This window comes from Rhamphochromis longiceps, linkage group LG7 (genome assembly GCF_057381845.1).
Source record: "Rhamphochromis longiceps isolate RC_006_pf linkage group LG7, R_longiceps_female_GT1.1, whole genome shotgun sequence".
Taxonomy (NCBI): Eukaryota; Metazoa; Chordata; class Actinopteri; order Cichliformes; family Cichlidae; genus Rhamphochromis; species Rhamphochromis longiceps.
In genome coordinates, this window is record NC_140563.1 from 20,620,898 (window position 1) to 20,636,917 (window position 16,020).

The 16,020-nt window shown below is 41.9% G+C and overlaps 1 protein-coding gene across 1 annotated transcript; it reads right to left on the reverse strand.

The window, feature by feature from the left end:
* Window positions 1-11,706: 11,706 nt before the first annotated feature.
* Window positions 11,707-15,892, reverse strand: LOC146665242 (uncharacterized). The gene is made up of 5 exons (XM_085413587.1): window positions 15,259-15,892; window positions 14,841-15,114; window positions 14,531-14,713; window positions 11,959-12,201; window positions 11,707-11,754 (listed from the first exon to the last, which is right to left on the reverse strand). The coding sequence occupies exons 1-5, from the start codon at window positions 15,513-15,515 to the stop codon at window positions 11,707-11,709; spliced, it is 1,005 nt and encodes a 334-aa protein (XP_085269713.1). The 5' UTR covers window positions 15,516-15,892.
* Between the last annotated feature and the right edge of the window lie 128 nt (window positions 15,893-16,020).

A 16,020-nucleotide genomic window follows, 5' to 3' on the forward strand; every position in this document is an offset into this window, starting at 1 on the left:
ATATATATATATATATATATATGTATATATAGGTACACTTCAACTGTGAGAGACAGAATGTGAAAAAAAAATCCATGAATTCACATGGTAGGATTTGTAAAGAATTTATTCGTAAATTAGGGTGGAAAATAAGTATTTGGTCACCTCAAACAAGGAAAATCTCTGGCTCTCACAGACCTGTAACGTCTTCTGTAAGAAGCTTTTCTGTCCCCCACTCGTTACCTGTATGAATGGCACCTGTTTGAACTCATCATCTGTATGAAAGACACCTGTCCACAGCCTCAAACAGTCAGACTCTAAACTCCGCCATGGCCAAGACCAAAGAGCTTTCGAAGGACACCAGGAAAAGTATTGTAGACCTGCACCAGACTGGGAAGAGTGAATCTACAATAGGCAAGCAGCTTGGTGTGAACAAATCAACTGTGGGAGCAATCATCAGAAAATGAAAGACATACAAGACCACTGATAATCTCCCTCAATCTGGGGCTCCACGCAAGATCTCATCCCGTGGGGTCAAAATGATCATGAGAACGGTGAGCAAAGATCCCAGAACCACACGGGGGGACCTGGTGAATGACCTGCAGAGAGCTGGGACCAAAGTAACAAAGGTCACCATCAGTAACACACTACAACGGCAGGGAATCAAATCCCGCACTGCCAGACGTGTTCCGCTGCTGAAGCCAGTGCATGTCCAGGCCCGTCTGAAGTTTGCCAGAGAGCACATGGATGATACAGCAGAGGATTGGGAGAATGTCATGTGGTCAGATGAAACCAAAGTAGAACTTTTTGGTATAAACTCAACTCGTCGTGTTTGGAGGAAGAAGAATACTGAGTTGCATCCCAAGAACACCATACCTACTGTGAAGCATGGGGGTGGAAACATCATGCTATGGGGCTGTTTTTCTGCCAAGGGGACAGGACGACTGATCCGTGTTAAGGACAGAATGAATGGGGCCATGTATCGTGAGATTTTGAGCCAAAACCTCCTTCCATCAGTGAGAACTTTGAAGATGAAACGAGGCTGGGTCTTCCAACATGACAATGATCCAAAACACACCGCCCGGGCAACAAAGGAGTGGCTCCGTAAGAAGCATTTGAAAGTCCTGGAGTGGCCTAGCCAGTCTCCAGACCTCAACCCCATAGAAAATCTGTGGCGGGAGTTGAAAGTCCGTGTTGCTCGGCGACAGCCCCAAAACATCACTGCTCTCGAGAAGATCTGCATGGAGGAATGGGCCAAAATACCAGCTACTGTGTGTGCAAACCTGGTAAAGACCTATAGTAAACGTTTGACCTCTGTTATTGCCAACAAAGGTTATGTTACAAAGTATTGAGTTGTATTTTTGTTATTGACCAAATACTTATTTTCCACCCTGATTTACAAATAAATTCTTTACAAATCCTACCATGTGAATTCATGGATTTTTTTTTCACATTCTGTCTCTCACAGTTGAAGTGTACCTCTGGTGCAAATTACTGACCTCTGTCATCATTTTAAGTGGGGGAACTTGCACAATCGGTGGCTGACTAAATACTTTTTTGCCCCACTGTATATATATATATATAAAAACACCCAGCACGCCCCTGCGGGCGGTTTATCCTTCAAGCTCGGGTCCTCTACCAGATGCCTGGGAGTTTGAGGGTCCTGCGCAGTATCTTCGCTGTTCCCAGGACTGCGCTCTTCTGGACAGAGATCTCCGATGTTCCCGGGATCTGCTGGAGCCACTCGCCTAGCTTGGGAGTCACCTCACCTAGTGCTCCGATTACCACGGGGACCACCGTTACCTTCACCCTCCACATCCTCTCGAGCTCTTCTCTGAGCCCTTGGTATTTCTCCAGCTTCTCGTGTTCCTTCTTCCTGATATTGCTGTCATTCGGAACCGCTACATCGATCACTACGGCCGTCTTCTTCTGTTTGTCTACCACCACTATGTCCGGTTGGTTAGCCACCACCATTTTGTCCGTCTGTATCTGGAAGTCCCACAGGATCTTAGCTCGGTCATTCTCCACCACCCTTGGGGGCATCTCCCAGTTTGACCTCGGGACTTCCAGGTTATACTCGGCACAGATGTTCCTGTACACTATGCCGGCCACTTGGTTATGGCGTTCCATGTATGCCTTGCCTGCTAGCATCTTGCACCCTGCTGTTATGTGCTGGATTGTCTCTGGGGCATCTTTACACAGCCTGCACCTGGGGTCTTGCCTGGTGTGATAGACCCCAGCCTCTATGGATCTTGTAATCAGACCTTGTTCTTGTGCTGCCATGATTAGTGCCTCTGTGCTGTCTTTCAGTCCAGCTTTGTCCAGCCACTGGTAGGATTTCTGGATATCAGCCACCTCCTCTATCTGCCGGTGGTACATACCGTGCAGGTATATATATATATATATATATATATATATATATATATATATATATATATATATATATATATATATATATATATATACATATATATATATATATAATAGCAACACTTACCATAACGATAAATGGTGTCCTCATAAAAAACACATTTTGTTTCTTTTACAGTGAATTTCCCTTTACTGTTTACATCTCTGAATAAGCAAAAATGTCAACCTGCAACTTCCCTGTGATAAAAATTGCCTTCTTTCTGTTGTGCCACCTGAAAATTCCAGCTCAGTGGCACATTTGGTGTAGTTTCAGACATGATACTACACAAGGTTTGGTGCCCTTTCCAAGTTAAAAACATATTTATGTATAGATTAAATGTAACCCAGTGTGAGTAGATGTGTGGCTAAGAGAAAGGGTTTCTATAGCAACCTCTAGAGCTATGATAGATTGCCAGCACACGTCCACATACACACTTACACACACTCTCCTCCAAAAAGCAGCATCCACACACACAGTTTCTTTGTTTGCACACAAACACTGCAACACATTGCCCACACACACACACACACACACACACACACACACACACACACACACACACACACACACACACACACACACACACACACACACACATTTTAGACTCAGCAGGAAGACCAGACTGTATTTGATGACCGAAAGCACTCATGTTGAACCAAAGAAGTGGCTCTTCTGTAGAGGCAAGAACAAAAAACAGCTCAACAATGCCACAGTCTCATTCTATAGGCAGATATGGGATACATCCCATAAGATAGTTACTGAAGTGAGAAGAGAGAAATAGACAGAAGGTGTGTTCTTCTTCTCCTAATTTGAAAACATGAGCCAGCAGCTGAGAATTGGACAGAAGCAAACAACACCATCTGCATCTGAGAAACACGTGTTTTCTCTTCCGCTCACTGATATTAACCCTCTCACTGAATCCTTAGTTATGACCAATAAACAGACTGTAGATTATTATGATTTTAAAAAATTACGCTCGTGCGGTCAGATTCAGGCCTGTACTGATGCGCTTCATTAATATTGATGCCACCAATTCCACTTGGGTTCTCTAGGAGCAAGAACTCAAGGATATTCAGCTTTTACCTACCCTATCAAGTCAATGCACTTTACCTGCTTGTCAAAGTATACACACATGCATAAACAGGCACAAGCAAAAAACAAACACCCTTATCTCTCAAATATTGCACAAATCCCATAATTACAATGCTCATCACAGTTCCTCTGTGTTCCTTGCTGTTAATCATATGAATTATAATTGCTTCATGAATATTTTGAGGGGAAAAGCAACCTGTTTTAACCTAGGGTGAAATCTTCCTCTATTTCAAGGCCAATTTACCTGAACAACCCCCCACCCGCTCCTTCTCCTTGTTTCTTCTTCTTTTTTTAAACCCCTGCAGCTTTGACTCAGAATAATAAAAAAAAGTAACACAACAATGGCTTTATCTATCACAGAATGAAGTAATGATGAATGAACAAAGGTGGTTAATATCACTTTTTTCTTTTATTTTATAAAACTGGAACTGAAACACTCTTTCATGTTTAGTCTCAGACAGAACGTGTCAGCCTTATATGCATACAAATTAGATGCTGAGCATGTACTGTACTATAATAAATACACTGTGCTAAACTCTTGAGTCAGTCCTCATTTCTTTATAATTTGGGAGGAAAATGGGAAATAGCTGCAGTGATTTAAATAAACGTGCAAACAAACACTGAAAAAAGTTTATAAGAAAACCACAGATCCTAACAAGCTTGAAAGTCAGTATTTGGTATGACCACCTTACCTCTTCAACACAGCCTGAACTCTCTGAGGCAAGTGTTCTTGTAATTTCTTTAAGTAGTCTTCAAGAAGTTCTCCAGGCTCCTTGAAGAACCTTTCACAGCTCTTCTTTGGATATTTGGAGCCTTTTGTTCCATTTTCCATCAAGATGAGCCCACACTGCTTCAATAATGCTGAAGTCTGGGCTCTGGGGAAGTCAGTTCATAACTGATAGTGTTCTGCTGTTTTTCTATCCAGGTGTGATTTTACAGCATTGGCAGTGTGTTTGCAATCATTGTCAAGATGAAAAATGAATTTTTTTCAGTACAATTTTGAGAAGTTCTCCAACACCACTGGCTGAACTGCTGCCCCAAACCCTGACAGAGCCTCCACGGTGTTTTAAACTGTGTTTTCTGGTTATAGATACTGTTGCACTTCTCTCCTGACACCCTCCATGTTGAAATTGATTAGAACCAAAGTATTCAAATTAGGATACATCACTCGACAAAATGCATTTCCGCTGATTTTCAGTCCAGTTTTTGTGTAATACCTAAGCCTTTTCTCTCTGTTCCCCATCGTTGGGAATGGCTTCTTGACTGCTGCGCTTCCTTTTTTTTTTTTTTTTTTGTGTCCCGTTTGGATCTTTAGCCATCAGAATTGTTGTCTTAAGGCCAAGAAAGATGCCAAGCGGATTTATTTTACCAAGTGGATCATCATGGCCTTGCCATATTGGTCCATTTGATTGACCTTTATTATAATTATGAATTTATTTTATTTTCAGTTGCTACAAACGGGACAGACATGACTGGGGGATAGGACAGGGAGAAAGAATGAAAGAAAGAGAGGGAGAGAAAGAAAACCAAAGGGGAGAAGAGACGGTGAGAAGGGGGGGAAGAAAGAAAAAAACCCCAAAAAAACCAAAACACCTGGGTCACCTGCATGGAGAAAAAAACAGAAGAGAAAGCAAACAACAAAGAGCAACATAATAAAAAAACAGCACCATCACAATAAACTAGCTAGCAGTAGATATCAGTAGATACAAAATAATAAACGATATTGTGCAGCACGCAAGATAGACAGCGCACAATGTGCTTTGAGGCAGCAGCCAAGAAAGCTGTAGTCCGCATCTGTGAATACCTGTGTGTACACCTGTGTGCATACCTGTGTGGATCAGCATGCTTGCATTCCAAAGGTTTCTCCATGTAATGATCTGCTAGGGAGTGTGGGGAGCCACAGCCCCGTCCCTCCAGGGTATGAAGCAGGTATGGAGGAGATCAAAACTCCAGACATCCAGAGGCCCCCAGAACACAAGAGACCAAGGAAGACCAACAGAGGGGCAGCCGCGCCACTGTCCCAGTGACGCGCCCGTGAGCTCCGCCGGCAGCCAGCTGTGCCTGAGTGACCGAGCCCCAGGCCGAGAGGCCGGGGGCACCCCACCTCCGAAGTGGCCCGAGCGAGCCCCAGGCTCCAGGCCCCAATAAGCGGCCGCCAAGGACTGAGCCGGTGTGTACCCGGACGCCCACCCCCAGACACAAAGAACCACCAACACACCGATGTCTGAGGGGGTCCGCCACTGGCAGGGGAAGTGGTGGTGGGTGGAGATAGGCCTCCAAACCTTGGAGGGCCTGATATGTCCCCAGAGAGGTGGCGTCTGATACCCAACCTGACATATAGACACAGACATACAGGCACACACAGACACAAACATCCATTCCCACCCTCGTGCTCTCATATGCGCTCACTCCACACTCAACCAACGTGGAGACGGACATAAAGAGACGCTGTACACACGATCACACTCCCCAAGCGTACTCTACGAACCGGGTCTAGGTACCCTTGCCCCTGGAGGGGGGAACTGCACCCAGACCCAGGTGGTGCTACCCTTTTCCCTGCGGTGGGGACATTTTCTAACACTGGAATATTTCTAACATTTTGAGTTATTTTCCAGTGTTAGAAAATCAGCACTGCTCAGTGTTAGCCATTGTTAATCTTCAAAACTGACTAGGTTACTTTTAAACATATAACACTGTCAAAAGTGTTAATTTAACACTCAACAGTGTTGTATTTAACACTCAGAGGTGTGGACCCATATAGACCCTCTCCAGTGTTAATTTAACACTGGAGATTTTTAGAAGGTGTCTGTGTGCTGCTCCCATACAGTTTATGCCTTCAGCTTGCTAGTCTTAGATAATAACTTAGCACTTCAACTTCCCTCCAAATCTGCTCACCATCAGACCAAAACACGAACATGGTACTGAAAAAAAAAATCCTAACACTGTGGCTTCAAAATCCAGAGTTCACAAACCAGTGGGTGGAATTACAATGACTACAACTATATTTTATCTGGTGATTCAGAAGTCCCAGGGCCATTTACTGAACGGAGTAAAAGAGCAAGTGAGCATAAACCACTAATAGCGATGATACGTGTAGTTAGTTTAAAAGGTGGTTCACAAAGGGTTTGTTGTTTTCTAAAGACAGTCAGTTCATTTCACTATCACATACCCAATCTCCCAAGAACCATGCAACCAGGCAACACACACCTGTGTGTGTGTTTTCCTGTTTGTGATCTATATGTTACATATTGTCGAAGTGCATGCAGCTGAATTCATGTAAGTCCACCACTAACAACAGCCATGGGTTAGAGCACATTTGATGAGATTGTGGTGAGAACCAGGGCCGTGCAGAGAGGTTTAAAGGGGCGGGTGCTCAAAGTTAAAAAGGGGCACATTGAACCAGGCTGAATAACAACAACACACATTGATCAATAATCTAATATAGGAAGGGCAGGGCTGTGTTGATCTGAGACTGTAGACATTAAAAAGTCCATAGGAGAGATGGTAGCTGATTAAACAAGTGTCATGAGATAATAACAAAATGCAAAGATTGGTGACAGCGCTTGGAACCATAAGGCAACAAAAAACTGTGAGAAATAATTTAGGCTCTGCCTGTGAATCACTCTTTGCTTCTCTTCTTCCTTCCATCCCATCATTTCATATATCACTCTCCACTTGCTATGTGGGAACAAGGCACAACTTGCTATTGCAATAAACTATAATCTAATTATCCACACCTAACAACTCTTGCACTTAATCTATAATAAAATGATGACAGAAAAATGTTATAGCCCTGCCTTTAGTAGCCTCACACAGCTCCTGCTGTTTCCTCCTCATGTCCTTACCAGGCATGTCTGGACAATGTTATATCATGAGTAATATATTTTTTTTAAATCCATCTAAATAAAACACACACATGCACGCACACACAGGGACATTTTAGACCTTCTTCAGAATACTGTATATACTATGGGCATCATGGTGCTGATCCAGAATCCTTACATTATTATTTATTACTAGAGCTACAATAACAAAGCAATGAGGAGGGGGAAGTAATAAATATGAAATAATGTCATTATGATGATTCCATTTGTTTCACTATCCACTCTGTGCAGGGCAAAGCTTATTACATTTTTAAACTGTAGAGATACAATAATTTTACTGCTGTAAAATCCAAATTTTGTCTTATTTAAAATATAAATCTAATATAATCTGCTTCTTAATGTATGTTCTTTAAAATACAGCTTGTGTTTTTAAATATATTATAATTATAATAATTATTATGTGGACATGCATATTAGATCGTTTTTTAGTGAAATATAATCCCTCCAGAAAGGCAGGAAAAGCCCGGAAACTTACTTTAAAACTAAATATGTTCCCTAAAACGGTGACAGAGCTACAGACCCATGACAGCCTTACACAGGTAGCCAGCAGCTATGACCAGCACTACTTGTGCAGTTAATAAAAGGACAGGTAATGTTTTGTCGCGCTGTTGCACACACAGCTCGTTTGTTTCAGTTCGTCAGTTGCAACAAGACAGCTTACCAACGTGTACGTAATAAGCTAATACTCCTGTGTGCTATACACTACAGTGTGCGCTGTACACCTACTTACTGGTTTTGTCGCATCAGTCTGTGTCTCTGAGTTACAGTTTTTTTCAGTCGCTAACAAGCGTTTGTCCAAACAGTTGTCACATTTGCAAAACTCTAAACACAATTAGCACAGCATCGGTCTGTTGTGGCCATACCATTCACACATTTCATGTCGTGTTCACCCAATATGCAGTCAGTGAACACATTTCCACAATGCTTACATTTTCTTAACAGACAAGCTATACCTCCCAACAAAATTATGGACTGTTTTTGTAGTATCTACGAATGTTAACACACAACATCCCACAATAGCAAAAACAATATTCCAAACCTTAGATACAGTATAAAAGCCTCTGCTTCTGCAATGATATCAGTACAAAAACAATATCAATATCAAAAATATATCTCAGCTGATAATAAACAAACAACTGAATAATTGAGACACAGCTTATTTATGTTGGGTAAATTGGGCCAACCACAGCTTCTTCCATTCTGGCTTAGACTCAGTGGGGTTTATAAGGCAAGACCTTGAGGAGTGATGTTTTTGGAAACAAAAAAAAGACAAACACTGTAATGTCTGGTCGAGGAAGAGTAAGAGCAAGGGGCCCAGGGAGAAGAGCAGGCCCAAGGAGAGGGCAAGGTAGAGGTGTAAGAATGCGTGGTGGTGGCATTCCAAGGGCTGCAAGAACAGTAGTCAGTGATGAAATTCGTGCCACTATCATTGACCATGTAATCAACCATGGTCTTTCACTAAGAGAGGCTGGTGAAAGAGTGCAGCCCAATTTGAGGCGGTCAACGGTTGCCTCCATTATACGCATCTTTCAACAAACCAACAGGTAAGTATTGCATTTTACATGGATTGTTTCTATTCTCACTTGACATGTCAATATGGTCATACAGTAATGCATATGTTGAATTGTCTGTCTTTCTAAGAATGCAACGTCTTCAACCCTCTGGGGGAAGAGGAAAGCTCCTCAGTAATGATCAGGAGCTTGCCATTGTAGAAATGGTTACTGCAAATAATGCAATAAAACTGCGTGAAATTCAAACTAGAATTGTGGCGGACCATGAGATATTTGACAATATCGATAGAATCAGCCTCACAACCATTACGCGGACATTGTCCAAACACAGAGTGCGGATGAAGCAGCTCTACACTGTTCCCTTTGAGAGGAACAGTGAGAGGGTCAAGGAGCTACGACGACAATATGTCCAGGTATAGTGTATATTCAATCCAATGTCCAGTTCTATAAGCTTTGCACTTTGCAAGTAGGTAACCTACACAATACTAGGTTACAGTACAGTATGGTATACAGTAATAACATGACTTACATAAACTTTGTTTCAGAGAGTTATGGAATTGGAGGCCAACCAGGCCCCTCATGAATTCATATACATCGATGAGGCAGGATTCAATCTGGCCAAAAGGCGTCGACGTGGACGGAATGTAATTGGAAAAAGGGCCACAGTTGATGTGCCAGGACAGAGAGGGGCAAACATTACCATGTGTGCAGCAATTGCAAATGCAGGATTACTCCTTCACAAATGTCAGGTTGGACCCTATAATACAGAGCACTTGCTTGCCTTTCTCAATGATCTCCACCAGCGCCTGGTTCCAGAGCAGGGTCAGGAGGGTGAAAACATGAGGACCTTTGTAATTACCTGGGACAATGTGGCTTTCCATCACTTGCAAGCAATAACAACATGGTTTGAAGTCCACCCAAGACTGGTAAGTCTCTTCCTTCCACCCTATTCACCTTTCCTCAACCCCATAGAGGAGTTCTTTTCTGCATGGAGGTGGAAGGTTTATGACCATCAGCCACATGACCAGATGTCCCTCCTTGAAGCCATGGACGCCGGCTCCAGGGACATCACAGTTGACGATTGCCAAGGGTGGATCCGACATACCAGGCGGTTTTATCCCAGGTGTATCGACTTAGATAACATCAGATGTGATGTTGATGAAAACATGTGGCCTAACCCTGAAGATCGCAGAGATTAGATGCAAATTTTTTGCCTTTTTTTAGCCCCCCCCCCCCCCCCCCCCTTTTTTTTTATCTTGGCTTTTTGCTGTTGTTTTTTTGTTCAGAATGCTCTTGTGTGTTTCATGGATATTTTGTTCACTGTAAGCAATACTGTAAAACTTTCTCTGTCCTATCATACCGTGTTTCTACTGTACCTCCTGTAGTAAACAGTAAAGAAACAAAAACTTGTTTGCTTTTTACTGGAATGCTTTTGAATGTGAACATTACTGTACATGTGGACATACAGTTACCAACCAAGACATTTCTGGTGTCAAAATGGTGGATTGCATGTTTCGCATGCAAATACCTGTAAAACTGAAACATAAAAGTCTATGCAGTTTTTGTAATGTCAATAATAGCCAGTATTTTGAAACCTGGTGTACTTTGATTGACTGCATGTACCTTGTGGAGTGAAAACAAGTGTTATTCTTTGACAGACTAATTTCATTTTGAGTCAGATTTATAGTGTTTTTGTACAGTTAGTGTGTGCAGAGAAAGATGTGTTCTATTTTGAAATGAAGAGTTAGTATATATTTAACAAAGTGTATTTTTGAGAAGGAAATTATCCATTTGGCCAATTGTGTTTTTGTAGGTGTGAGTCTGTGTTAAGAGTTTAGAAAAAGTATCTGAAGTATGGGTAGGCGCTTGTTAGCGATTGAAAAAAACTGTAACTTGTTTCTCCTACAGCTCCGGACCGCTAAAAATGCGCGTGCTCTTTGTGAGCTCGTTCCCGGCTCGTAACCAGCGCGTTCTGCCGTCAAGGGCGATCATTGGTTAAATGTGATCATGTGACTGATGCAAGCCAGATCCTTTTATTTAGCAAAACTGTGATTAATAGTTAAATATTATTGTTGAGGGGCACAGACAGGACTCCGCACGCACACACACATAAAAAAAAAAAAAAAAAAAAAAAAAAAAAAAATGTATATATATATATATATATATATATATATATATATATATATATATATATATATATTTTTTTTTTTTTTAAAAAGTTGCCTCAACAAAAGGGCACTTTGGGCACCCATCAGGAAAGGGGCGGGTGCTCAAGCCCCTCTAGCCCCCCCCCCTCTTCACGTGCCTGGTGAGAACCAGTGAAAACAGGCAAAATAGGACCATGCACTGTCCATGGTTCTGAAATGATACCAAAATACAATTTGAATGCATTAAAGATTTACTAAAAAGAAAGTTTATTAATGCAAATGAATTGATCCAAACAAAAAAGAAACAGCACCTTCAAACTACAAAAGCAATTAAAACATCAAAATAAATGATGGGCTGCTTCTCAGACTTCTCATGGCAGACATATACTCAGAGCTGGAAGAAGTTTTGTTGCTGCTCTGACTACGTGACTCCTTTGGGTTGGAGGTTGCAGATCATCTCTGAGGCCACTAATTTAGATAGCTTGGTGATCTAATTTTTAAAAAAATAAGATGTAGTAATCAGTTTGTACCCTTGAATTAAATATTCATTCCCTATAATGTGCCTTGAGAAGGAAACTCCCAGAAGTTCCTGTCTCTCACATGAAATCTTCTCACTGCTCTGTCTATATAAATTCTGACACTTTTTTTTAACACCAAGTCCCAGTCTGCACTGGTGCAACCTGTTAGTAAATGTGGCCCTTAATCACCACGATCACCTGAGCCAAACCGAGCTATAATATGGGATGAGGTGTGAAGGCAAAACAAGTTGTTCAGCATATGTGGCAAGCCTGCTGGAAAAACCTGGCCTTGACTATCTCACATAAACTGAGGTGATGACCTCAGCTTTTAAATTTACAAGAAAGATAACAAAAATGCTCAGGAGATGTTTAAGTGTTTTTCCTACAAAACTCAAAAGAGAAGACAGAGAAACTAACCCAGGAGACTGAAGACAGGGGTGGAGGAGTGAGTAGTTTTCTGACAGGAACATAGTTGGAGAGTGATTGGTTGGCAGAGTAGGGGAAAGGGTGAATTGGGAATCGCTGGTGAGAGCGAGCGTGCAGGCAGGGTTGAGTGTGACCTGCAGGAAGGTGAGATGGTGATGTCTTTGTAGTGAGCGTAGCATAAGCTGAGTATGGCTGGTAGGCAAATAGCTTTTGAGCTGCCAGATGAAGGAAAATCTGAGGCACACGGAGAGATAGTGTAAGGAAAAGCAGTAGGAACTAAACTTTAAACTAAGACTGACCTGAGAGCAATCTTAGGTGAGTGCAGGTGACGGAAACATTTGCCAAAGACTGAGGGAAAAGCTGGATTTCATATACTGCCGAAACAGATGATGTACACGTCTGCCAAATCAGCAGGCACACAAACAGAGAGAGACGGAGAGAATGCCAAGAGTATGCAGACTGTTGTCCAAAAAGGCCAATTTGAGTGATTTAAAATATAATTTGTCTCATTTACACCTTGTGTGAAATATGTTAGGCACAATGCAGAATAACTTATAATAAGGGGGAAATGTATAGGTGTGCACTGATTAATTGAACTGACCAGTTAGGTTGAATAGAGTGTTTTATTTAAATTGGAGTCTGCATATCTGCAATTTGTATGTAATGTAGCGTGTTTTTTGCACCTATGTTATGTTTTTAGCCTGTATAATATTCATAAATGGCTTGCTCTTCCACATTAATAAAATTTCTTATATGTCTCCATACATGCATATTTAGGGCTGAATGAGTTTTTCTAAGCATTCATATCCAGTCATGGCAAAAAGACAGGACACCTTTTTTTCATTTCTGAGGTTATCTTAATAAACATGATTTAATCTTCTCCCTATAAACAGCATGGCACCACAGTTACAGAAACAATGTTTTTGGACAGCACTTTGTACAAACTTCCAAGCACGGCAGTGTAGGTGTGATGATTTGGACTTGATTTCCAGACCTGCAGTCACTGCGTTAACCATTAAAAAATATCTGTTTAATTCTTAACAAAGTACTCTGAAGTATTGTAGCGTGAGACCATCTCTTCCACAGCTCGGCCAAAACTGAGTCATGCAACAGGACAGTGATCCCAAACACAGCAGCTAATTTACAACAGAATGGCTGAAAAAGAAAAGAATCCAGATGAAGAGAATCAATGTCCCAGTCAGTACTCAGACCTCAACCACATTAAAATACTGCGGCAGGACTTTAAGAGGACTGTGCCGAAGGCCCACAAACCTTGCTGAACGAGAAGATTGCTGTAGACAGCCAAAATCCCTTTCTAGTGTAGATTTCTTGTGTTAAGACAACTTGCATCACTTCAAGGGATAAAACAAAGTGGAACTGCCTCAATGACTGGACTTTGTGACTGGTGGTTCTAACAGCAACGTCATGATTTTTATATGCTGCATTTGTTAAAACAAAGACATTTGTAGATTTTAATGGGAGAGTTTTGTATGTTTGTGTGAGTGTCTGTGATTTACATATATCACGTACAATGCTGTAAAGTCGACCAGCATCCATCCACAATGATGTAAGAGGTGGATAAAGTCATAAAGGTGGTTTTGCAAGCTATTGAATCATGGGGTGGACTCAGTTTTTCACACGCTGCTTCTGCCTTTTTGGCTTAGTTATCATAGTAAGTAATTACAGTTTTTCTCGATTGCTAAAACACATTTCTTGAAACTACGCCTCATATCCTCACAACAGTAAACACAAATCCATAACATCTCACTCAATTTCCCAAACATCCTATTTCCAGGTCAAAATGAAGCTCTACACCCAAAACTATTCACTCCTGCTGAAAAACCAAACTTTGCCCTCAGACATCAAACACAAGCCCTCAAAAACACACACACTACAACAGAGTTTTGCACACTGGTACAATTAATTCAAAACAATAGTTCCAAAACAAATAGGTTGCTTATGGTTCTCCCCTTCAAAACCCTTGTCACATGATAAACACAAAAGACGCAACCAATGTATGTACAGTGGCACATTGTCATTCATGTACTATACAGTACAACACACACCAGAAACATTATCCCACCTCAGCATCTTGTCTTTGGTCTGGGTCAGGCCAGAGAATCTCATCCACATCACAGGCTATATTGGCCCCAGCCAGGCAGCGGGGGTAAAATCCTCTTGCATGCCTGATCCACCCCTGGCATGCATCTACTGATATGTCTAGGCAGGCCTCTTCCATGGCCTGAAGGAGGTGAACACGGACATAAGGTTCTTGGCCATACACTTTCCACCGCCATGCCGAAAATAACTCCTCTATCGGGTTTAGAAAGGGAGAGTATGCAGGCAGAAAGATATTAGAAAACCTTGGGTTATTGGTAAACCAGTCACGAACCAGAGCAGCGCGATGGAAGCTGACGTTATCCCACACAACAACGTAGTGAGGCTGCTCTGGCTGTGCTGGTTCCCTGTAGTCCAGCTGGAACATATGTTGTCTTAAACCATCAAGAAAAGCAAGGAGAAGCATAGTGTTATAGGGTCCTAGTACGCCATGGCGGTGGAGTACCCCTCGTTGGCTGATGGCTGCGCACATAGTGACATTCCCCCCACGCTGACCAGGGACATTTACAATAGCCCGATGGCCAATTATGTTCCTCCCCCTTTTCCTTCTTTTGGTCAGGTTAAAACCTGCCTCATCCACAAAGATTATTTCATGGGGAACAGGCCGTCCTTCAATCTCAAAGATTCTCTGCAAAACACATAACACAGTAGAGTCAATCGGTACCCTGAACCACAGTTCAAGAGTGCTGAAATGGCAGCATAAACTGCCATGCTGTGATGGTACACAATACTTTATACAGTATCAAAACTCATACCTGAACATATTCCACACGTTGGTTTTTCACTCTGTCAGAGTTTCGTTCGAAAGGGACTCGGTATGCCTGTTTCATCCGGAATTGATTCTTTCGGTCAATTGTGGAGAGGCTGATGGCATTTATGCCTCGAAAAAGATGATCATCCTCAATCACTCTCCTTTGAATCTCTTGCAGGCGGATTACATTATTTGCAATTACCATGTTTACAAGTTCCCTCTCTTGCTCCTCCGACAAAAGCCTTAACCTGCCTCCACCAGGTGGTCGTCTCTGTGTCCTACAAAAATAGAAGCACTCATTACTGTAACTGTCACACATTCATTTTACAGGCAAATAATGGAAACATACTGAAACTCAAGACACATAAGTTCAGTAACTTAAACGTTACTGTACAAAGCAGTCTTACTGCAAGTACACCTACCTGTTTTCCTCCCTGAAGGTTCTGATGATGGAGGCAACAGTGAAGCGACTCAAATTTGGTTGTACTCGTTGCCCAGCCTCCCTCATAGTCATCCCATGGACAAGGACATGGTGAACTAAAGTGGCTCGAATTTCATCCGAGACTGACTGTCTTCTTGCCCTTGCTCTTCCCCTTCCTTGTCGCCGTCGTTCTCCACCTCCTTCACCACGTCCTCTTTCTCCACCACGTCCTCTTCCTTTGCATCTCTTTGGATCCATTGTTTCAAACCTGAATGAGCTGACTTTGGCCCTTTTATCTATCTATCGCAGGTTCTGATTGGTGTGTGCTAAATTTTGACTCCTAGTGTTTCCACCTGGTTAATTGTGAGCTAATTGAGCTCAAGCTATGCTGACTTAAGTTAACATTATTGCATGCTAGTGCTTTCTAAATGACTACATGGTGTAAGCACTGTAAAATGTAGGGATTTGTGTGTAGAGTTTTGCAGTAACAGTTCACCAAATTTGAGTCATGTGTCAAAGCAGGGAATAGTGTTTATAGTTCAGGGAAATGGGTGAGCTTTTTGAACAGTAGCGTTACGGTTTTGAAATTTTAGTTTAGAGGCCTGGTTATAGTGTTTAAGCAATCGAGAAAAACTGTAATATCACAGTGTAGCATGTCATGCTGTCCGTTTTTGAAGATTGTATTTACTTAATCATAAGACCTGTTAAGAACTAGATGATTTTTTACATTCTAATATATAAAACTATAAAATTTAAAGAGGTT